This window comes from Elephas maximus, chromosome 4 (assembly GCF_024166365.1).
Source record: "Elephas maximus indicus isolate mEleMax1 chromosome 4, mEleMax1 primary haplotype, whole genome shotgun sequence".
Taxonomy (NCBI): Eukaryota; Metazoa; Chordata; class Mammalia; order Proboscidea; family Elephantidae; genus Elephas; species Elephas maximus.
The window spans coordinates 191,448,040-191,473,064 of NC_064822.1; the positions used below are offsets into that span (position 1 = coordinate 191,448,040).

The 25,025-nt window shown below is 51.3% G+C and overlaps 1 protein-coding gene across 1 annotated transcript in view; it reads right to left on the reverse strand.

The window, feature by feature from the left end:
* The window catches only part of CERK (ceramide kinase), a 68,731-nt gene that overhangs the window by 4,500 nt on the left and 39,206 nt on the right, over positions 1-25,025 (reverse strand). Inside the window, exons 4-12 of the mRNA XM_049884680.1 lie at positions 24,476-24,601; positions 21,087-21,150; positions 16,378-16,523; positions 10,446-10,520; positions 8,404-8,556; positions 6,362-6,467; positions 4,067-4,143; positions 2,938-3,143; positions 1,605-1,813 (exon numbers count right to left, since the gene is read on the reverse strand). Coding sequence (XP_049740637.1) covers positions 1,605-1,813; positions 2,938-3,143; positions 4,067-4,143; positions 6,362-6,467; positions 8,404-8,556; positions 10,446-10,520; positions 16,378-16,523; positions 21,087-21,150; positions 24,476-24,601 — 1,162 coding nt within the window. The remainder of the gene's footprint in view (positions 1-1,604; positions 1,814-2,937; positions 3,144-4,066; positions 4,144-6,361; positions 6,468-8,403; positions 8,557-10,445; positions 10,521-16,377; positions 16,524-21,086; positions 21,151-24,475; positions 24,602-25,025) is intronic.

The following is a 25,025-nucleotide window of genomic DNA, read 5'->3' on the forward strand; positions in this document are numbered from 1 at the left end:
AGATCAGGGAGCAGGCATGGCAGACTCCAGCAGGGCCAGGCCTGGGTGTGCTGGGTGCTCGGGCCTCTCAGTGTCCCCAGGTTCCACACAAGTGTCCTCTGGGCTTCTCTACCTGGGCACAAGGGGGCAAGGTGGCAGGTGGGGCCTCCAGGCTCCAGCCCCTCTGGTTCTCCCTGGGCCAATCTAACCAGCCTCACGGCTCCAAACTCCCTGGGCACGCTTGCAGGCCACACCAACTCCCTATCTTCCTTGGCCACGTGCCTCTAGGAACCCGGCTTCCTTCCCCTGCTCTTCCTCACCTTCTTCTACCCCATGCCCCGCCACGTCCCTGTGGCCAGGCTGTGGTCTATGCTGGGACGGGGGCTCCTTGAGGGCTGGGACCTTGTCCGGCTGGATACAGCAAGCCCAGGACTTAGAAAATGTCCTGAAGGTGGTTCTCTTTTGTTCTTTAGCTAGAAGACGAATGAGAATGCCAGGCCAGAGACCAGTGCCAGTGCCAGGGTGGAGCGCCGGGGGTGGGCGGTGGGGACAAAGGAACACATGGGAGAGGAGTCAACAGCCTCTGACAGTGAACTTCACATGCGAGGAGTGTGGAAATGGCAAGTGTTTTGTTACCTATGGATTTACCACAATTAAAAACAAACCCATGACAACTACCTGCAAAACAGAATGCAGCCTGGCTAGACACCCTAGAGTCTTCCCAAAACTAAGATAATGCTATCTCACCCCAGATTTCATAACGGAAACAAAAAAGCCCATTTACAGTGCACTGTTAGCGTCTGTGTTCTAGACTGTAAGACGCAGGCGTCACCACAGCTCCGGGAGCACTTGGTGCCTTGCTCTCCTGTGGCACACGTCCGTGGGGACACATAGTGACTCAGCTGGCTCAGTGGATGCAGGCAGGTGACCGGAGGGCCTGCCTGCCCTCACCTGGCCTGAGGGCCCAACTGGCTCACTTGGCCCAAGGGTCTGCCTGAGCTCACCTGACCACCTACCTGCACTTACCTGACTACCCGCCTACACTCACCTACCTGCCTGCACTCACCTGGCCAGAGGAATACTGTGCTCACCTGACCACCCACCTGTGTTCACCTGACCACCTGCCTGCACTCACCTGACCATCTGTCTGTGCTCACCTGACTGGAGGGATACTGTGTTCACCTGACCACCCGCCTGCCCTTAACTGGCCTGAGGGCTCAACTGGTTCACCTGACCTGGGGGCACATCTGTGCAAACCTGGCCTGAGGATCCACCTGTGCTCACCTGGTGTGAGGGCAGGCCTGGACTCATCTGACCACAGGTACTGCCTGTGCTCACCTGACCACCTGCCTTCACTTACCTGACCACCCACCTGCACTCACCTGTCCACCTGCCTGTGGTCACCTGACCACCCACCAGCACTCACCTGACCACCCAGTTGCCCTCACCTGTCCTGGGGGCCCACCTGTGCTCACCTGGCCTGAGGGTCCATCTGTGCTCACCTGGTGTGAGAGCAGACCTGCACTCATCTGACCACAGGTACTGCCTGTGCTCACCTGACCACCTGCCTGCACTCACCTGGCTGGAGGGACACTATGCTCACCTGGCCACCTGCCTGTGCTCACCTGACCTCGATGGCAGAGTTGCTCAGAACCTCCCCGTCACAGTTCCAGGAGCTGTTGGAGGCGGTGCAGCAGCACGCGGGGTGGTCCCTGCAGAGTTGCCCAAACCGCTTCTTGCTGCCCTCCCTGAGGTCGCTGTCCTCGTCCTCCAGGTGCTTCGATGTGAACTGGAACTTCTTAACACGATAAACTTCCACAAACGTGAAGTCAAACTACCGAGAGAGGGTGAGAGGGACAATGTCACTCCTGAAGTCACTGGGCTGGGGACGTGGAAAGTCCCAAGACAAGCCTCTCAGGTCTCAGCCGGGGGTGGACCAGCGAGCCTTTTCCTTTGGCTGCACACAGTGCCCTTCTCAGGGGACACCCCCACTGGGTCAATACCTCTGACTCATTACTTAGAGACAGTGACACCTGCCTTCCCAGGACCAGTCAAAGAGACTCACACTTTTTAAGGAATTCTGTACTTAATTAGTAGCGATTTGTAGAATTTTCTATTATCGTTTCAGCAAGCACTATTTAAGATGAGGAGCCCTGGTGGTGCAGTGGTTAAGAGCTCGGCTGCTAACCAAAAGGTTGGCAGTTCGAATCCGCCAACCGCTCCTTGGAAACCCTATGGAGCAGTTCTACTCTGTCTTCCAGAGTTGCTGTGAGTCAGAATCGACTCAATGGCAATGGTTATTTAAGATGTCATATTAAAGCTGTGTTGGCCTAGAACTTAAATAAAAATTTTTACAAAAAATAGAGACTGTCACCAAAGTCTCAGTTCTGTTGACATCACAGATGCAACGATGTCCATGATGTCGGTGACGATGGAACGGCTCGCTGGAAGCTGGAAGGGCCTGAGCGGAGCCCACATCTGGGAGCCTAAGGAGTGTACTGCCAGCAGCCTGCCAGAGCAGTGTGGCACTTCACCGCTCTCTTCGTTCAGCTTTTAAGCAGGAAGGGAAACACCAGGTGGGAAGATGCATGTGAACCCTCAGGCCTCGCTGCTTCTGCCATGGAAGGTCTATATTTTTATGTGACATTCTACAAGGAGCAACTGTCACTAAGAGTTTAGAAATCAGTGAAAAGCAAACAAACAAACAAACAAAATCTGTTTTTCCTTCCTTTGAATTAAATAATGGATTTCTACTCTCCATAACCGCCACTGGTCTGTCGGTTTGTGATGCTGGAAACTGTGCCGCCGGTACATCAAACACTAGCAGGGGTGCCCGTGGTGGAGAGGCTTCAGCAGGGTCAGCTCTCGGCAGCTAAGGACAACGCCCTCTGTAAATCACATTACCTCAATGTGATCGCTTGACGCCACAGGTCACACAGAAAAGCCACCTCCACTCACCTGGTCGTACTGGTTGGTGTGCCTGACCAGGAATCTCAGGAAATTGAACCTGGAGCACTTCCGGATGAGGATGAGGTCGGAAGACCCATCCCCCAAGTGGGCAGCCGGGGAGAGGCCTCTGGGGCTCCGGGGACAGGCGCAGGACATGTTGGTGGCGTTGATGGCCAAAAACTTCCCACAGACCACCTTCCACTCCTCCACCTCCTCTGAAGCAGAAAGAGCAGGGCAGACGTCACATGATGCAGGACATGGGTGCAGGATCAGTGTTCTCATCCTGACAGGAGCTGGGATCAAATCACCTCTGAGCCCCGCTCTGGTCTGGGCACCTCAGGGGTCACTGGACCACACCATTAGGAGTTCATGCTACGGACTCCTCATCATCAACACCAACAGCACCCACCTGAAGACTGCCCACCTGCCCAGGAAGCTGACCTGACTGCTGTGCCCAAGGGCTTGCTCCCTGCAAAGGCACAATGGCCTTATGGACAACGGCTTGGAACAGGAGTTGGCAAACTATGGCCCACAGACCAAACCTGGCCAGTCACCTGATTTTGTGTGGCCTTTTTTTTTTTTATGAGCTGAGAAACAATTTCACATGTTTAAATCGTTGGAAAAAGTCAAAAGAATACTTTGTGCCATGTACAAATTACGTGCAATTCAACTTTCAGTGTCTAGAAATATAGTTTTCTTGGTATGTAGCCTGGTCCTCTCCCTGACGTATTTTCTGTGGCTGCTTTCACTCCACAGTGGCAGAGTGGAGCGGCCGCGGCAGAGACCACATAACCCACAAGTCTAAAACACAGACTACCTGGACCTTAACGGGAAAAGTTTATGGTCCTATTCTAGAGGATAAGGAAACAGGGGCCCTGGCTTGGTGTTACAACAGCGACTCAGAGGAAGATGGCGTATGTGGAAGTTTCTACAAAATCTATTGTCCCCAAAGGTCTGGTCAACGACAGCAATTTGCTGCTGCCTGAAGCCAAAGAGAAAACCGATATGCAAGGAGACACAGAAAAATGAAAAAGACAAGACCTCAGGGAGACAAGCCAGTGTGCTGAGCGACGGCAGAAAGTTAAAAAAAATTCTAGAACACATGATTATAGCCTGGAGACTGTCGGATAGAAATTACCAGTGTTTTCTAAGCCATACAGTGATTTTTTCTGCTCTTCTTCGAGCTGCTGCTTGCTCTGCCTGCAAACAAAGCATCTGAAAGACAAGAACAACGAGCTTTTCTTTAACACCTGTATGTAACAGTGAAATACCTGTCTCTGGCACACAGAAAAATATCCCGGCTCTTTTCATGTAATAAACGGCTCCATTTCAAAGGCTTCACTGGATATATTTCTTGTACATACTAATTTGAATTTTCAAAAGTAGATCTACTTTTAAAAAATTACTCATCGACGTGTTCGTCTCTAAAATTTATTGCTGTTGTTGGGTGCTGTCGAGTCGAGTCCGACTCATCGCGACACCACGTGGCAGAGCAGAACTGCCCTGTAGGGTTTTCTAGGGTGTGATCTTTACGGAAGCAGGTTGCCAGGCCTCTCTTCCACAGCGCTGCCAGGTGGGTTTGAACCACCAACCTTTGGGTTAGCAGCTGAGTGCTTACCTGTTGCCCCCACTCCTCTAAGATGTACAAACATCGTGAACAGCAAAAACCACAGCACACGCTCCACCCTCTACACGGCCCTTTGCACCCAGGCCTGGAGTCGGCACAGCGCCAGCTGGGATCAACGGCTAAAGTGCAGAGTCCACCGGGGGACTCCAGGTGGGTAAGAGTTCATTTACTTTCAGATAACAAACGCTGAAGAGCCAGCTTAGGACACTGCCACTGTGGTTGTTAGGTGCTGCTGAGTTGGTTCCGACTCACAGTGACCCTGTGTACAACAGAACGAAACACTGCCTGGTCCACTGGCCTAGAATATCTTTTGGTCTCAGGTACCACCGGGCTCACACGGTGTCAGAAAGGACAAGCACTGGCCCTGCAAAGTGGCCCATCAATAACCAGACTCATGGCAACTGCCTCTCAGTATTCTGACTGTACGGCCTCAAACCCTCCACTGAAAGGAAGGAAGGAAGGAAGGGGCTCGGGGGAAGGAGGTCCTAAGTCGGAATGACTTAAACCTATAAAAACTAAACCTGTGCTTTGGAGTCGATTCTGATTCATGGTGACCCTATAGGACAAAGGAGAATTGCCCCACAGGGTTTCCAAGGCTGTAAATCTTTATGGACGCATACTGCCACGTCTTTCTCTTGAGGAGCAGCTGGTGGGCTCGAACCACTGACCTTTCGGTTAGCAGCCCAGTGCTTAACCACTGCACAGCCAGGGCTCCCTGAATGATTTAAAGGGCAGGTTTGCGGGGTTTGATCCACTCTACTCTGCAGAGCAGGATTATCAGAGAGAGGCTTCGCTGTTGCCAATGTGACGCCACGGCCTCGGGACAACTGGTTATAAAATTGAGCTAAGGTTCTCCTTTAAGCTAATCACGTTACCACATGTATTAGGGGGCGAGGGGGGATTCACTAGAGAACGGCTGTGTCTGTGCACATGACGTCTGCAGCTGGGGCTGACTCTTCACGGTCTGCGGTGGACAGCCCATGCCCTTGGGTGGTATTGTGCCGGTTCCTGGGTGGTGGCCTCGGCTGGTGAAAGGGCTTCTGTGGAAGGGCTTGCTGGGCAGGGAGAGCCCACTGCCTGCCCCGACCCCCGACCCCCGACCTTCAACTGCTCGCACGGCTGCTCACCCAGTGGTCGGAGGTACTCCTGGGGACCTGGGGCGCCTGCAGCTGGACTGCTGGCCTGGTGGTGGGCCAGGGCCTCCCCCTCACCTGGGACGGGGGCCCGCTGGTTCCCCTTTGTGCCCTCCTCCCTAGGCAGCTACCTCTGGCCTGCATTCAGGGGCCCACCAGCAATCCTGCTGATTTGTCTGACTGGGCGTGGGGTTCACATGGCACAGGAATGGCTCCCAGGTGGGGGTGAGGCCAGAAGGCTCCACATGCATTTCCCACCAAAAACCCAGGCTCCACCCAGTCCTGCCCCACGTGGTATCTGTGAGTCATGGTGAACAGGGAGAGTTTGTCTTTCCTCATCTCTCACATGCGTTCCTGTCCATCAGACCCCAAAAGTGTGCAAAAGACCGTCCCCCAGGAGCAGATGTGTGGATGGAGCCCTCACCCAGTGGGAGAAGTATGGCCTGGCCTCCCATTGCCTCCGTCGTGTCCTTACCCGTGGACGGGGACCATGCTGTCCTGCCCACAGTGCAGGGCTGGGGTGAGACTCTCTGTGACTCGTGGGGCCCTGCACACACCTGAGGTGCCCACATTCAGAAGACACTTCCTGTGCTCACCCTTGTAACAGAAACACCACCCAGCCCTGCTTTAAGCCACGTCACCTGCCATAGAAACAAGTAGGAAAAGTGCTTACCCTGCCCGGCAGGGTTTCCTGTCCCTCGGAGAGCCCACGGTGTGCTGGGCTGGGAGGAAAGAGACCATTCCTTCATAGTAGTGATGGGACAGAAAGGTCTTTAAACCTGGGGACAGGGCGTGGTGGATAAAAACGTCCACAGGGTCAGTAAGTGGTTATGACACCGTGACCACCACCTTCAGAAACACCGTGAATCTGTCTACAGAACACCGAGGGGCTGAAGGACAAACACCCCAGCTTCCTGTTTTCAGAAGGCACGGTATCCATGTGGGCTTGGAGACTCGGGCCCCCACGTCCTGAGACCCATTGGCAGAAGCAGAGAGAGACCCAGCCATGCTGGGGACCTTGTCCCAGGCTGCTTTCAAGTGGACGTCTTTGCCTCCAGGAACCTTCACTGGCCTCTGCCTGCAGACAGGTGCTGGTGTCCAGCGAGGACCCCCACGCCTCCCTACTCTGAAGAAGACATCATCTCTGCCCCTTCCAGACTGTCAGCAAAGTCCCCAGCGTCCGCTGTGCTTGGCCTGGCCAAGGCCATCCGTGACCCGTGGAGCATCTAGAAGGACTCAGGTCAGCAGTCCAGTACCATCTGGAAGGCTGCAGACGGCCCCCCGGCCAGCTGTGGTGGACTGTGCACTGTGCCACCAGGATGTCACGCCTGTGTGCCCCCACACGGCTAAGGCAAAGTCGTCCCAGGGGCACACTGACCCCAACATGTTTGCTGGGAATCTGACCAACTGTTCTGAGAAAGCAGCCAAGTTGGACACAGAAAGTGGGCGGAGGCACGAGGGGGGGCGCCTGAGGGCCTGGGGCCACACTGGGGACCAAGCTGTGACCCCGCCACTTCTGAGGCTGGGGCTGCAGTGCCCTCAATGGCCACCATGTCTGTGCACAATGCCACTGGCCCCAAGCACTGCATGGGCGGCCTCCATGGTCTAAGACATCTGGGCCGTCCCAGAGACAGGGGAGGGAGAGAAAGGCCCTCTGCCATCAGGCCCGCCCTGATCTGACCCCCAATATTCCAAGACCTTCCATCCTCCGCCTGGTGCCCAGGCCCCACCCATCAGGTACCGTCCCCATAGTGGTGACAAGTGGGCCGACACTCATCTGCCTACCGCTGGGGCGTAAGCACCAGGCCAGCAGGGCTTCCTGCCCACTCTGCCCACAGGGAACCAGGGCAGGTACACAGCAGGTTCTCCACAGATACATGAATGAACACATGAGTGGCTGAGCGAAGGAATGATGGCTAGCTGATCTATAAAGCCAACAAGGCAGCTTGTGCTTGAACAGCAGTGCAGTTGGCTACGGGCAGATGTCTAAGTCTGAACTTCTCAACAGTGACCGCTCCTGCTATTTTGATGAATACGCTCAACCCATAAGCATGTCCTTACTATGCTTACTGCTTTATTTTTTTCTATCAAAACTTCCACTTCCACAGTCCAGGACAGCTGGCTGTGACCCACCTTATGGACGTGAAAATGGACGCTGGGATCTCTCTGGATCTCAATCAGTCTATGACCTCCAACAGAGAACTCAATGTTTTCTATCAAATTTACCTAGTCTGGATCCGGGGCATGGAACATGGACCCCAGAGTCCAGGCTCAGATACACACCGCTCTCTGGACACAGGCTCAGACCCAAGGTCACCGCTCTCTGGACACAGGCTCAGACCCGAGGTCACCGCTCTCTGGACACAGGCTCAGACCCGAGGTCACCGCTCTCTGGATACAGGCTCAGACCTGATGTCACTGCTCTCTAGATATGGGCTCTGGCCCATTGTCACCGCTCTCTGGACACAGGCTCAGACCTGACATCACCGCTCCCTAGATACGGGCTCTGGCCCATCGTCACCGCTCTCTGGACACAGGCTCAGACCCACTGTCACCGCTCTCTGGACACAGGAAGACCAGGCGCTCGGGTTCCTAGCTGTAAACCAGGGACAGTGGTTTTGTAGGTTACATCACGTGAGGTGGGTAAAGGTAAAGGCACCCGGTCTGCCACCAGCACGTGGCAGGTCTGCAGCTGCGTGGACGGCTGGGAGTTACCTGAGAAGTCGTATCTGACGAGGCCCATCCACCGCTTCTTCTCGCTGTCCTTTATGATGTCCCCGTAGAAGCCGTAGCCCAGCAGGGACACGGAGTAGCGCAGCAGCGTGCTGTTGTGGTGTACGGCAGACACGTCCATGGACAGCGAGTCTCCTGCGGGGAGGGGTGCCCACCGTGAGCTGGCACATCGACCCCAGGCCGCACCCTTCCCATCAGACTGCGGCCGCCCTGTCGCCTTCGACGGGACTTCCCAAACAGAACCGACTTGTTGCCGTCGAGTCGACTGTGACTCCTGGCGACCCCACGTGTGTCAGTGAGAACTGCGCTCCGTAGGGCTTTTAATGGCTGGTTTTTCAGAAGTGGATTGCCAGGTCTTTCTTCCGAGGTGCCTCTGGGGGGGCTTGAACTTTGAAACTTTTGGTTAGCAGCCAAGTGCTTAACCCTTTGCACCACCCAGGGGCTCCTCTGCAAACAGAGGAGTTAATTAAATAAAACGTAAAATGAACAGAATGTATTCAGTGTAGTGGCCCACTTCTCTCGGGGCACTGTGGTACTGGGTCTGCTTTTCAATGACGAAATCTCCCTGATGGCAAAGACGGGCTTGGGAAAGTGAGAACAAAACTGTCCGTTGTCACCACGAGGACTGCTGCCTGCCACTGACTAAGGAAGGCACATGGCATTTTAAAATACAAAATAAGGAAGGTATTATTTTTAAATATAATATTTATGTTACTTCTAGTGTGCGGAGTAATACTTATCGGGGCAGGGGCAGGAAAGGAAGCTAGAAGCACAGCCCTTGCCAAACGGGCGCCTCAGTGAGATGGGAGAGGCTTCAGGGAGCCACCGCTCCCCCTTGCGTCCAGGGCTCAAAGCAGGCCCTTTGTGTGAGACTGTTGACAGAGGGCTAAACAGCTCTGCAAATCTTCCAAGCTCTCTGCAAAGAGCTGAGAGCAGGCTCAGTGTGTGGACAGCTGGTCGACTGCAGCAGCTGCCAGTTCACTCCTGCACTCATCCGTCTGCAGACATGAATTGAGTCTGCTCTGCCGGGCCTGTCGGGAGTCGGCCGGTGACTGGCGTGCTGCCCTCGGCCAGCGTGTGCGTGCTGGGGGCAGTGAGGGCGAAGACAAATGCAAAATGGGTAAAACAGTTTCAGACAGTGACAGATTCCATGAAGAAGGTATCGCAGGATGAGAATGGGACAGAGGGTGCAGGGGCAAAACGGGGTGGCATCCAACAAGGTGACATTTCAGCTGAGACCCCCCAAACGATTTAGCAGTGTGCCCATGCAGAAGAAGGGAGGGAAGGGGCAGCACAGAGCACCGAGACCTGTCTGAGGACATGAGAGGCCAGAAGGAACAGTGGGCTCCAGCCCCTGTGGCCTCCGGTGTGTTGGTCGGGGACGTGCCATGGACCCTGGTGCCTGCAGCCACTAGGGTGCTAGGCAGAGGTGTGCTGCAGACCCAGGCCCACAGGGTGCTGGGCAGAGGTGTGCTACAGACCCTGTCCTGTAGGGTGCTGGGCAGAGGTGTGCTACAGACCCTGGCCCACAGGGTGCTGGAAAGAGGTGTGCTGTGGACCCTGACCCACAGGGTGCTGGGAAGAGGTGTGTTTCAGTCCCTGGCCCACAGGCTGCTGGGAAGAGGTGTGCTGTGGACTCTGGCCCACAGGGTGCTGGGAAAGGTGTGCTTCAGACCCTGATCCATAGGCTGCCGGGAAGAGGTGTGCTGTGGACCCTGGCCCACAGGGTGCTGGGCGGAGAGGTGTGCCGTGGACCCTGGCCCCTGTGGCTAGCAGTGTACCGGTCGGGGGTGTGTGTGAGGGGGTTTACACTGTTAAAGCTTCCTCTGACAGCTGTGGGAAATAGGACTGGACAGAATCTTGGCCGGGGGAGCTGAAGTTGGGAAGAGGGGTCAGCCCAGGAAAGACCTTGGAGGAGACCTTGCCAAGGGGCAGCTGGGCAGGATGGGCAGCAAGGAATCGGGCTGCTCTGGCATCCATCGCAGCCAGCAAAGGTCTGCCGAGAACGTGAGACAGGTGCCTACCGATGACGATGTGCAGGGCTGATGTCTCCGCATCGTTGGTCCCGACCGTCGAGTAGCACACACAGTCTGTGGACCCTACAAAGGCAAAGCGAGGTCCTTAACACATCCTAATTATCAACCCAGCCTGCAGTATGCTCTGCCTTTCCTTCCACGTCCTGGAGTAAATAAGAGGAATAAGCAGGACGTGTCCTGTGTCTACAAAGTGCAAATACGGAGACTGACTCATGACAAATACGAGACTGAACTTGTAACGATATCAACGAGGTACTTATAGGACCACACGCCTCTGCGGGCATTGAGACTGCTCCTGAGCTGCATCTTAGAACACGGGGCTCCCGTGTCTGCCATCTCGGGCTCCCCACCTTCCTGTGCTCTGCCCGGAGAGGTGATGTCTATGGTCCGTCTACACAGGTGACCTCTGTGGTCTGTTTACACAGGTGATTCCTCACCCAGCTATCACACAGGTGACCTCGTGGCCCCTCCCCAGCTCCTCACACAGGTGATGTCATGGCCCCTCCCCAGCTCCTCACACAGGTGACATTGATGGCCCCTCTCCCAGTTCTTCCACACAGGTGTCTTCAGTGGCCCCTGGACAACAGTGTTTGCTTCATGGCCCAGATCACAAGAGCGAAAGCAGACACAGAGTCCTCACCAGGAGGAAAGTGTACGTCAAGCAAGGGGGACATGAGAAGGTCACAGAAAAAACAGCACGTGTTCATACTGAGACAAGACTTAAAGCAATAGCACCGTGCTTCACTGCAACGTCATCTTGTTTCTGCACCTGTGCAGTAAGAGGCCAGGGACGGGGCCCAGCCCAGTCTGCAGCTGCCCCCGCCACCTGACACAGTGTGGAAGGACAGGCGGATCCCACCCTGAGCCTCACTGACCACTGTGCACACACACCTGGCCGCCGGGCACACATACCTGGCCTCCAAGCACACACACCTGGTCGCCAAGCACACGCACCTGGCCACCAAGCGCACACACCTGGCCACCGAGTGCACACACCTGGTCGAGACTTTGCCTCCTCATGGCCACTCCCTCATCTGTAAGGTAGGGGTGGCCATGGGGTGACCTCAAAGTGCTGGGGGAGGAGGGTATGAGTCACTAGCCCACAAACCACTCAGAGCAGCACTGAGCTCCTGCCTGGACGGCTGTGATGTGACTGCACTGGACTGGGCCACCTCGTCTTGTCTTGGTTTCAGCTGGGTCATCGTGGAGGTCACTGGTCCCAGCCCCAAGTGGGCACAGAGAGGCCCGGGGTCCCCAATCTGAGTGGGCACAGAGAGGCCTGGGGTCCCCACCCCAAGTGTCACAGAGAGGCCCTGGGTCCCCAACCCTACACATTCAGACTCAAGAGGGCTGGAATGGGCTCAGGAATCTGAGTTATTAATCGGCCCTGGGTGACCTGCTCAGCAGTCCAGCAGCACTAGGCTAGATTTCCCAAGAACAAACTGTGTGACAACCTCTGGAGTTGCCTGATATTGCTACACACATAAGCCGCATAGACTAAGGTCCAAGTTCTCATAGACCGAGAGGAAGACCCTCAAGGAGATGGACTGACTGAGAAGAAGACCCTCAAGAGATGGACTGACACGGCGGCTGCAACAACAGGCTCAAGTAGAACAACGATTGTGAGGACCGGGCAGTGTCCCGTACTGTCGTACAGAGTGTCGCTATGTGTCGGAACTGACTCGATGGCACCTAGCGACAACAACAAGGTCCACCAGGGAAGAGCACGGAACACGCCGCCCTCATCTGCAGGTCTCCCTCATGGGGGACACTGATGAAGCCTCCAAGTTCATGGTCCCAAACAGACAATGTGGGGCTGCAAATGCTCTTTATGAACTCAGAGTAACAGAGCCTGGTCAAGCTTTAGGTCTTAATGGAAGACGCTTCATTACTTCATCTCAGTGGATAGACAGCCTCTTCTGTTTGGTGACCTATATAAATACACACATTTATCTAAGTGGCTGGTAGACCTGAACTGACAACCTTTCGGTTAACAGCCGGGCTCTTAACCACTGAGCCACCGAGGCTCCACTCTCAGTATGTATGTGTGCGTGTGTGTATGTGTACATATATGTATGTATATAGACATACGTTGTTATGTATCTATATACACATATATGTATATACATATGTTGTCATGTATGTACACACCCATACACGTGTATACATACATGTTGTGTAGGTATAGACATACATGCCTACACAGCATACGTTTATATATGTATATGTTGTTACGTACATATACATACATGTGCATATACATACGTTGCTGTTAGGTGCTGTCAAGCCTGACTCATAGCGACCCCACGTGACAGAGCGGAGCTGCCCCATAGGGTTTCCCAGGCTATGATCGTCATGGGAGCAAATTAGGTCTTTCTACTGAGGAGCTGTTGGTAGGTTTGAAGCGCAGACCTTTCATTTAGGGGCTGAGTGCTTTAACCACTGTGCCACGAGGGTTCCTTATAAACACGTATGTACATGAACATGTATGCACATGTACGTATGTATGTACAGCCATTGGTGGTTCAGCGGTAGAGTTCTCGCCCTCCATGTGGGAGACCCCGGTTCAATTCCTGGTCAACACCCCAAGCACAGCCGCCGCCCGTCTGTCAGCGCAGGTTTGTGTGTCGCTGGGACGCTGAACGGGTTTCTATGGGGCTTCTACACTAAGGTCGACTAGGAAGAAAGGCTTGGTGACCTACTTCCAAAAATCAGCCAGTGAAACAGATCCCTGTGGACACAACAGTCCGGTCCCATTGCACATGGAGTCGCCAGCTTGACAGCATCATATAGAGGTGACTAATTATTGAAATGCAGTTAACGATATCTAAGAAAAACCATGGTTTGGCACTATTTGCCGCCCCCACATCTTTATAAGTGAGGGCAGCTGAAAACTGAGTGCTAACACCAGGTCCTATAAACCCAAGAGCTGCTCTTTATTTCTGGGCCCTGTAGAACCCAGTCACTCTGGATTAAGCAGACATGAAAGCAAAGTCGGAAATCTTATGAAAAGACTTCAAGCAGGGTTCTGTCCTGGGGGAGAAAGGTAAGTATGTCCAACCTTGCTACATCATTCTTTTATCATCGCAAAATTTATGGTCACAACAATACGAAGCCTTGCTGACCCCAACGCCCAAGTCTTGCCCTTTAGAAGCTGCTCGAGAGGTGGCTTGTCAACAGGTGACTGCGGCTGCACAGAGGGGGGTCCATGTGCAGGGAAAGAGGGCCATGTCCAACTTCCGCCGCACCTCGGGCCCTGGCCAGTTCGGTGAGCTGCTATTATGATCTCCCAGAGCGGCTACCTGATTACTCCACGTGACAGTAAGATGCCCGAGCAACAATTACGGACCTATTTAATCAAAGACACAAATTTTGTGCCATCAGAAAATGAAAGAAAACGTTATTCGAAGCCAAGAGCTTCTGGCAGACTTTGCCCCAGCTGAACTCAGCGGAGGGGACGTCACACCTCAGCAGAGCCTCTCAGGGATCCATTGCACCCCCACTCCACACTGCTCCCGTCTGTGGGGCAGACAGATGTCAGTCAGTCAGAGCACCTCCTGACGCAGGGCACCCCCAGCTGCCCGCCATGTGGATAGCGCTTCTGCTCCCCAACAAGGGGACCCGTTTAGAGTAGCACCCCATCCCCCACCCATGTATCTGGCCCTGTATGAACTTGGGGGTGGGGTGAGGAGGGAAACTGCATGGCCCACAGGGAACACGTGTGACTGGACATCTTAGTAACCATAATTGTTGTTAGCTGCCATCGAGATGGCCTTGATTCATGGCAATCCCGCGGGTGCAGAGCAGAACTGCTCCACAGGGTTTTCAGTGGCTGCGATCTTTTGGAAACAGGCCGCCAGGCCTGTCTTCTGAGGCGCCTCTGGGTGGACTTGAACCTCTAACCTTTTGGTTAGTTGTTGAGCGCTTAACTGTTTGCAGCACCAGGGCCTCTGTAACTGACTGGATCTAATTACGACAGCGTTGTTGTTTAAGTGGTGCTGGGGGCCTTCTCTCTATGGACCATCTCCCCCAAGTGTCACCAGATGGGTTGAGTGTTTTTGTTTTTCTCACAGTAAAGTGTGCGGCCAGGCTATCCTTGTCACTGCTCAAGGGAACCTCACCCAGCGTGTTCTTTACAATCGACGTGAAATAAAGCTCCTCTCTCTATAAGTACCTGTTTCCCCAAAAGCCAAGTGAAAGGGTTTCAAATAAACCATTTTCCTTCGATACAGCATTAAAACCATCATCATAGTTACAGACCCATGAGCCATTAAGCTCACACAATCCCTTGGATGCGAGTCTCTGTGCTGAGAACTCCAAGACGCACCATGCCAGAGATCACCGACCCTAGCACCATCGTGGTCAACGACTGAGCATTAACGGGTTAAATGTAAAGGGCGGCTCCCTAAAGTCAACGTTACTGCGTGTTACTAGGGGCGGGGGGAGGGACTGAAACAAACAAACTAAAAAAATTCATTGCCATGGAGTCAACTCTGAGTCATAGCGACCCTGTAGGGCACAGTAGAACTGCCTCCATAGGGTTTCCAAGGCCGTAATCTTTATGGAAGCAGACTGTTCATGGAGCGGCTGGTGGGTTTGAACAGCTCACCTTTCAGTCAGCAGCTGAGCACTTAACCACTGTGATACCGGGGCAGAGCAGATGCATTTAAAAGGGGCTCAGGAGCAGAGAGCCCTGGTAAGGGCCACCCCTCAGGCAGGGCAGGGCAGGGCAGGGCAGGGCAGGGCAGGGCAGGGCAGCCCACCCCACCCATCGCTCTGGGTGACCTGTGGCCTTGGGCCCACTCTTAAGCCACACAATGGGGTGGTTAAGTCAGTGGTAAGCTTGTGGTGTGGACGGAAGCTGTGTGTGGAACGTTTGGCTGCAGCCAGCCACTACACACTGGATGGAGGGGAGGCCCTGGCCCAGCTGAGTTGTTTGCAAAGCCCTGGACTAACCAGGCACAAGCCTGCACCCTTCACTCAGCTAACCCCGTGAGTTTTCCAAGAATGAGCTGCTTCCTAGAAAGATGTCAAACACACCAACGCCAACCAGCGTGGTTCCAGTCTCCCTCCCGCACCTCCCTAAAACCTGTTGCCGTCAAGTCAATTCCGATTCACAGTGAACCTATAGGACAGAGTAGAACTGCCTGATAGGGTTTCCAAGGAGTGGCCCAGTGGACTCAAACTGCCGACCTTCGGTCAGCAGCCAAGCTCTTAACCACTGCAGCACCAGGGCTCCCCCACGCCTCCCTGCACATACACAAAGCTGGACAAGCCAGTTCTCTGGCAAGGACACACGGCTGGCTGTCAGGTAAACCCACTGCCCATTGTTAGGGCCAAGGCTAAGCCACCTGCCCCAGCAGGTACTTCTGGAAATGGCAGGGGTGGTGCCCAGCGTGATGCTGCCATCTGCTGAGGGCTGGGCGTGAAGTAGGCCGGGGTGTTGTTAGGTGGGGTGGGAACAATCCTGCTCGCCAACACGTACTAGGGCTGGTTAGTGGATCACCAACCATCTCTCAGAACAGCATACAATAGTTGAAAGAAATCATAACTTACATAAAAGCATGGGCCTGAAGGAGAAACCAAGACTGGCATTTCCCCACTGTTGGCACCGCACAGTTGCCGTTGAGTTGATGTCAGCTCATGGAGGGACCCCGTGTGTGCAGAGTAGAACTGCTCCATAGCGTTTTCAAGACTGGGACCCTTTGGAAGGAGAGTGCCAGGCCTGTGGGTTGGAACCTGGTGGGTTGGAACCACCAACCTTTCGGCTTGTAGTGGAGTGCTAACCATGCACCCCAGGGACTGTGGGCTCGGCGGTCTCTGCAGGAGACCCTCAGTAACTACACTGAGAGCAACACACTGCCTGGGGTCCCTGAGGCTGCTTCTGCACGGACACTCCCGATGGATGACAGGGCCGTACCCGCGGGGATGATGCCGATCCTGAGAGGGCTGGGGACCAGGGCGGCGCGGGGGTGGTTCTGGTCCACGCCGGCATTCTGCTGCGTCCTTCCTATCAGGCCATGCAGGACCTCACTGAACGTGCCGTCCCCGCCGACACAGACGATTCTGTGGAGGAGCACAGCGTTAGAACCGCGCAGTCTCCCGGAGAAGATGAGCGAGACGCTCCAGCGACAACACACTCCATCCTCACCCCACGCTTGGGGTCAGCAGTGTCCCACCAAGTGATGATCAGGCTGACTCGGCATCCAGCCTCCCTCCTAGTGCTCTGCCCCCGTCACTGCAGCCCAAACGGTGTCCCGCTGTCCCATTGCCTGCAGCAACCATTAGCTATGCTGCTTGTCCTCTGCTGCCTCGGCTGGGTGGCCACCTCCCTGTGACCTTTCTCCCTCTGGCTCACTCGCTCACTCCCGTCTTTTCAGAGCTTCCACGCCAGTGAGAAGGCCCCACGGTCATTTACACGCTGACAATGCTCCCAGCAGCCCTGCACAGAGGACTTTTGATTCCGTTTTACTTACAAGGTGGAGTCCCTGGGTGGTGCAAACCTAAAGACTGGAGGTTCAAGTCTAGCCATAGGTGCCTTTGAAGAAAGGCCTGGAGGTCTACTTCCCAAAAAATGAGGCTCTGAGAACCCGGTGGCCCACCGTCCTACTCTGACACACATACTGGGGCTCGGGCTGTGCAGGCTGCTGGGGGCACACGGCTGCGCGGAGGCGGGGGCTGGATAAGTGAGCCCTTGCACGCCCACACTGCTCGCTCTCACAGGCTCATCCACAGCACACCTCTCTCCGGGTGCCAGCCCTCCCCGGCCCTATGAGCCTGCCCTTCCCTTCAGAGCCAGTGTGAACAAAGAAGTAAGTCAGAGAGACAGGGCCTCTCCTCTATGCCCACGTCCTTGCCTCTGTCCCCGACCCACAGATGTGAATCTGGCTCACCCGCACCCTCTACCCTAAATGACCCGCACCAAGGTCACAGGAACCCCACCCTGCAGGCACCCTCTAAAACATCTCAAATGATCACCGGGGCCACCCTACAGCAGGTGACACGTTGGTCCTTCCTTCCCTCCATGAGGCTCCCGCCCAGCTCCCACCACACACTCTCACGGGTGCGACCTCCGACCCTTCTCTCCTATTTCCCACTCGGCTCTTTCATCAGAGCACTCAAACGCCGCGCCATACAGAATCCAGAATGCAGCCCCTCTGCCACTGCGGGCCCCCAGCCACCCAAACGCTGACTCCTAAGTCTACATCTTCCAAAGAAATCCACGTCTTCTTCCAAGACCCTCTGCTGAGGCCCACTCTCCACACTGCCAGGTGTCCCCTGGGGGCGCATTCACCCTCTGGGAACCCCAGCCTCCATGATCACTTATTCCCACGTCTCCTCAGCCCTGAGACGGCCATGATCACACCCGTGGACAAGGAACCTCGGCACAAAGGGTGAAGTGGTCCGTCCAGATGGCACGGTGGGGCTGGGGCATCAGAGCGGGCGTCAGGCCTTTGCGCTGCCCTGACCCCACACCTCCTGGCTGGCACGCTCTAAACCTCTGTACCAACCACCTGCAAAACCTGCCTCAACACCCGCCTCCTGGCTTAGGCAGTAGCATCACCCTCCCACTCACCTGGGTCAGAAGCCTCAGCACCATTTTCACTAATATCCTGCCGTGGAGGTCTGTCAGTTCTACCCCCAGTGTCTCTGGAAACGCCCTTCTCTGCATGCAGCCTCTGCACTGTCCAGCTCAGTCCTCACCACCTCCTGCCCACCACACTCATCCAACACCCGGCCTGGGCCCCGACCTTTCCCAGCTCGTTGCTAATCGCCACATGGCTTTCAAAGTACTTTCCCTGCCCCTAGGGTCTCACTCGCCTTTCACGGCTGCGCGGCAGGCACTGGGCTGGGTTAGAAGACAGCCTGCCCTCAGCAGCTGGCACCATAGCAGGCGCAGACAAATACAAAACAGCAAGCAAAGGGCCAAGCTGGCATCACATGCCTTCTGGCAGATGCACTGCAGAAAACACGACAGGCCTTTCGTGTTAGTGTGGCCCCAGGCCTGGCCTGGTTCCCGTCACGAGGAAGCACCAGACGGCCCAGCCGGAGGGACAGTCTACAAAATGACTGGCCAGTGCGCCTCACAACTGTCATCACAATACACAGAAGGAGGCAGAGTGGCCGTTCCACACTCAAGGAGACTGAAGAGACACGTGGTGCACATGGTTAGTGCACTCAGCTGCTAACTAAAGGCTGGCAGCTCAAGTCCACCCAGAGGTGCCTCGGAAGAAAGGCCTGGCAATCTACATCCAAAAAAATCAGCCACTGAAAACCCTATTTAACACAGTTCTTCTCTGAAACACACGGAGTCGCCAGGGTCAGAGCCAACTCGACGGCAACTGAGTCTGGTAAAGAGACGTGACAACCGGATTCAAAAACAAGACAGGGTCCAGGGTTGTCTTTTGCTATAAAGAAGTATGGAGCATCTCACATTTTCTGAATAAGGGCTGGCAGAAACGGTGGCTGTCACTTGCCAAGTGAGCCAGGAGCCAGCTGCCCCCAGGGAAAGGGCTTGTGTTTGGAGGTGAGCGTTTTCGTCACAACTCACTGGTTAGGAGACTTGGTAGGTAACCAAGACCCAGCTCCTTCCTTCACCGGCTGCAGATGAAGATAACGTCATTTGCTGCCATGGCTGCTGTTCAGATTAAGATCGGGGGTGATGTAATTGAAAGAATACTACCTGCACTGCGCTGACATTTGAGACAAAGGAAGGAACGGCCCTCCGACCAGCATTCTGAGGGTAGGGACTGGTTTTATTTCCTTTCTAACCTCAGCACCCGAGGAAACTCTAAGGGGCGGTTCTACTCTGTCCTATAAAGTCGCTATGAGTCAGAATCGACTCGAAGGCACACAACAACAACAACCATAGCCACAGCCCCCTTGGCACCCAGCACAGTGCCTGGGCTCGGCAGACACTCGGTAATGTTTGTGAAATGAATAATGACTTAAAAAAAAATGTTCACATCGTAGCTTATAACACGTTGCTCACAGAGTCCCCGATGGAACAGAAGAGTTAAAAACAAAAAGTCAAGCAATTATAAAGCAAGTAAACTACAGGGCAATACTTCACTAAACTCAAGATGAATGAATTTCTAAGCACAAGGAAAAGCTGAGAAAGGAAAGGATATAGTTGAATACATATATCTGAAAACTTCTACTGGCTGAAAAAACACCACAAGCAAAATTAAAACACAATGAGCAAACTAGGAAAAAAATCAGCAAAAAATATGACAGTAAGTATGGCTTGTCTGTTACTTATCGAATACAAGAACAAATGAGATTATGACCAACAGGACAAAAAAAAAAAAAAAGGGCCCAGGAAATAAGAATTAATACAAAGAGGAAATCCAATTAGTCAATAAACACATTTTTTAAAAGCTCGAGCATTTTCATATGTCCAACTAGCAGAGTATTCAAAGTGGTAATGCCACATACGTTGGCAAGATAATGGATGCTGTATTCCGAGAAAGAATGAAAATTAACAGAATCTTTCTAGACAGCAATATGGCAGCACACAGCAGAGATTTTAAAATGTGAATCCCCCATGACGGAGTAATTCCATCTCCAGGAATTTAGCTTGAAAAAGAACAAAGATGTCTGCAGAGGTGATCTGTGCGCAAGAATGCGATTTTACCAGCACGGTGGTTCAACGTGAAGAATGTCACCAACGTCACTGAATCGCACATGTAGACACTGTTGAGATGGCGTATGTTTCGTTACATATATTTTCTCCATGGTACAATTTTTCAAGAAAAGAATGCTGTTTTGTTATAAGAGCAGACAGTGGGAAGATCCTAAGCACCCAGTAACAAGCAGCCAGATGAATAAATTACGCTATACCCATATACTAGAACATGACACAGGCATTAGAAATAACACTTTGGAAGGAACCTTTAAAGGCAAGGAAAAATTCTTAAAATATAATAAAAAAGCAGAGTCCAAAACTGTCAAAGTGGCAACTCCTCAGCTTTAGAACAAGCATTATTTCTATTTCCTGTCACCACTACCAGCTGCTGGCTGCTGTCGAGTCGACTCTGACTCACGGCGACCCAGTGCATGTCGGAGAACTGTGCTCCACAGGGTTTTCAGTGGCCATTAGATTGCCAGGCCATTTTTCCGAGGCACCCCTGGGTGGACTTGAACCTACAACCTTTGGGCTATCAGCTGAGCACATTGATCATTTGCAGCATTCAGGGACTCCTAAAAATATAGAGCAATATAAACACGTATTGTGAACACAGAGCTGGTCAACAGCAGTGATGTCCAAGGAGTGAAAAATGTGTGGCTCTGGACATTTTTGCCTTTTTCATACTTTCTACAACAAGCATGTTCTACTTTTACAATTAGGGTAAAATGAAATAAAATAAAGGAAAGGGAGGTGCCATCAAGTCGATTCCAACCCATAGCAACCACGTATGACAGAGCCGAACTGTCCCACAGGGTTTTCTAGGCTGTGTGATCTTTATGGGAGCAGACACCCGGTCTTTCTCCAGTGGAGCTGCTGGGTGGGTTCAAGCCGCTGACCTTTTGGTTAGCAGCCGACCTTTCAGTTAGCAGTCGAGCGCTTAAGCATTGTGCTGCCAGGGCTCCTTCGCCATCTGTTAGTCAGGATGAAAGTTTACTCACCCGTCATATTTATCTATGTTCATCTCGTATAAACTCTCTTTGGCATGATTAGCACGTTCAGTCACTGTGGAAAAAGTAACACCACGTCATACAGCTTATTTTCAGATCTATGAATCCTTAGTGAAAATAAAAAGCAAATAAACAGCTCTTTAAAAATAAGGTTCTAAAACATCATCAGGGGATTTCCTGTAAGAAATTCCTTCCCAGATCTTACCCTAATCCCTTTACGGGAATGGAACCCAGCTGCCATCAACGGAACACCCCCCTCTCAGGTTATATTCTGCTGAGTAAGGTCTAACACTCTCGGCATTTAACCCTGGCATTTAGTAATATTTTGCTAGAAAAAGATCATTTTTTTTTGATTTTATAATTTTTTTTCTTATCACAAAAGTTATTTTGAAAATTTTAGAATACACCAAAAAGTAGGGGAAAATGTTATAAAATTCTTAGAATATATCAGAAAGTCGAAGAAAATGTTAGTCCATAGTCTCTATACCCATAGTTAAAAAAAAAAAAAGTGATTTTAACCATTTTTAAGCGTACAGTTCAGTGTGCAATTCACCATCTCATGTAACCATCACCACCATTCCATTCCCAAATGTTTTCACCACGCTGAGCAGAAACTCAGTGCCGGTCAACAGTGAGTCCCCAGCCCCTGGTAACCACTAATAAACTCAGGTCTCTAAAATAATATAATAACGTTGTTGCTGTGTTGTTAGGTGCCATCGAGTCAGTCCGGACTCATAGCGACCCCAGGTACAACAAAATGAAACACTGCCCAGTCCTGCGCCATCCTCACAATCATGGTTATACTTGAGCCCATTGTTGCAGCCACTGTGTCCATCTCGTTGAAGGTCTTCCTCTTTTTCACTGACTGTCTACTCTACCAAGCATGATGTCCTTCTCCAGGGACTGGTCCCTCCTGATCACATGTCCAAAGTATGTGAGACAAAGTCTCGCCATCCTTGCCTCTAAGGAGCATCCTATCCTGGCTGTACTTCTTCCAAGACAGATTTGTTCATTTTTCTGGCAGTCCACAGTAGATTCAATATTCTTCAGCAACACCACAACTCAAAGGCATCAGTTCTTCTTCAGTCTTCCTTATTCATCGTCCAGCTTTCGCATGCATACGAGGTGACTGAAAACACCATGGCTTGGGTCAGGCGCACCTTAGTCTTCAAAGTGACATCTTTGTTTTTTTTTTTTTTTTTAACACTTTGGTCTCTAAAAAATATAATACTACTGCTAATAAAAATATACTGCACACATAATTTTGTATACTTGTTTTCTCCATATTACATCATAACTATTTTTTGTATCAATAAAAATTCTTTTTAAAGGTCACTTTCAAGAGCTATATAATGTTCCTAAGATTCACCCCAACTTCATTTTTATGGCTCCTATTTGGGAATTTAAATTGTTTCCAATTTTTGCTAATTTAAAAAAAGTGGCAGTAGCCACTGCTGTACATTAACTTTGTGCATATCTCATTATATTCTCAGGAAAGATTTAAAAAACATGGCCTGCTGGCCCCAAATCCTCTCATTTTTAAGGCCCTTGCCACACACAGTCCAGCAGCTCTTTAATGAAGGTCACACAAAACCATCAAGACACTGAAAGGGAGGAAGACAGCCCTCTGCCACAGCTTCCGGCAACAGATGCAGGAGGACTTGCACTGAAAACTCTGGGTGGCATAAGTGACATTTTGATCCAAGATTCTGTAGAAGAATCCTGAACAAAAGGGGGAAAAAAACTGAAACAGAATTACAAATTCTCAGTGGAATCCAGACTTTCCGGTGCCAGTGAGGCTGGATGAACTCCTGAAACTACTGCCCTGAGATGATTTTTAAACCTTAAACCTCAAGCCACAACTTTTCCCAGAAGTCAGCTTTGAACCAAACAACCAAAAAAAAAACCCAGCTGTCAAGTCAATCCTGACTCATAGTGACCCCACAGGACAGAGCGGAACTGCCCCATAGGGTTTCCAAGGCTGTAATCTTTACAGAAGCAGACGGCTGCATCTTTTTCCCGAAGAGCTGCTAGTGGTTTTGAACCACCAACCTTTTGGTTATCAGCCAAGCACTTAACCAGTGCACCAACAGGGACCCTGAACCAAACAATTGTTTAACCTAATTAGTAAAGTATGTCTGCCTTGACCATCGTGCTCTAAGGTTTACTGATGTGTGATCATACTGACTACAGCGTAGCGAAAGGTTAGATGAGAAGCTGAGGGGGCAGTGAGTTTACGCTAATGGTGGGGGGATAAATTTGAAATGGATAGCGAGAACAGTTTCAAAACTTGAAAAATGTAAACAATGTCACTGAATCACACATGCAGAATTTATTGAAACAGTGTATCCTTTGCTGTGTATATTTTCACACACAAAAAAGCAGTTATCACACTATGTTTCTTTAAATTTCACTTGCTGGTGAAATTATTTCTGAGATTCAGTTCCTGTCCATGGCCTTTGACCTTTTATCTTCTTCGTGTTTTCTTGACTGCTTTATATGCTAAGAATATTTACCTTTGGCTAGAAAAGACTATATTGTTTATTTTGTAGTCTTCCTATTCTTGTAAGCAAGAAAAAAAATACATTCTGTTTTGTTTAAAACAATCTTATAAGATAAAAATCTCCCCTAGTGACTATCTTTGAATCACCTCAAATTTACTTCTACACATTATTTTAAGAAGTTATAATTTGCAAGCGGCCATTCAAAGTACAGCAATTGGTCTCCATTCACCTGGAGCAAAAGAGGAAGAAGGAGAGTCAGGAATAGGAGGAGGAAAAGGAATGTGTAGCTAATTGCCTCCATGAACAACTGCGTCCTTTGTCATGAGACCAGAAGGACTGGATGGTGCCCAGCGACCATTACTGAATGTCTATAGTAAAATCCTAATCAAAAGGGGGAAAATGCAGCAAAGAATTTCAAATTCTTATGGACTCCAGACTTTTTAGAGCCATGGAGGTTGGATAAATCCCCAAAACTATTGCCCTACCATAATCTTTAAACCTTAAACAAAAAATATGACCTGAATTCTTCTTAAAACCAAACAATAGTTTGGCTTAGCTAGTAAAGAATGTCTGCCTTGAGCATTGTGCTCTTTTAAGATCTATCTATATGGAATAAAACTGACAATGGTAACTAGAAAGATTAGATAGGAAATTTAGAGGGCAGTTTCTTTTTTTTAGTTTATGCTAATGGGGAAGAACAACTCAAAAAAGGAGGGTGAGAATGGCTGCACAACTCGAAGAGTGTGATCAATGTCACTGAATTGTACGTGTAGGAACTGTTGAACTGGTGTCTGTTCTTCAATGTATATTCTCAATAACAACAAAAATAAAATAAATTATACATATATATATATATAAAAAGAAGCTATACCTTACCGATTACCTCAGTGTTGATGGAGGCTAAAGCAAATAACGGAGCCACCTTCTTCTCATAGATCCTCTTGCCTTGTCCTTTTCCTCCAAAGGGATTGATAAACACCAGTAAGTGCTTTGGTCTACATGCTACCAAAAAAAAAAATAATAATAATTAATTAAAAAATAAATCACAACGAATGTAACAAATTATCAAAATTAAGACTGTGTTAACCGAACAAAATCAAACCATGATGGTTTTAGAATTCTGCTCTGTATTACCTGATAAAAGGTATTTTAAATCTTAAAGAAGAGCTATAAAAAGCCTCCTAATTTATGAAAAGCAAAACAAACAAACAAAAAAAGCAGGCTACCAGGATATGCAAGGTCCCTGGGTATTGCAAACAGTTGGCTCTTGGCTACTGACCTAAAGGTTGTCAGTTCGAACCCACCCAGCAGCACCATGGAAGAGAGGCCTGGTGATCTGTTTCTGTTAAGACCCTATGGAGCAGTTCTACTCTGTGACACATAGGGTGGCCATGTGTTTTGCACAGCCACTAGAGGCAATGAGAGC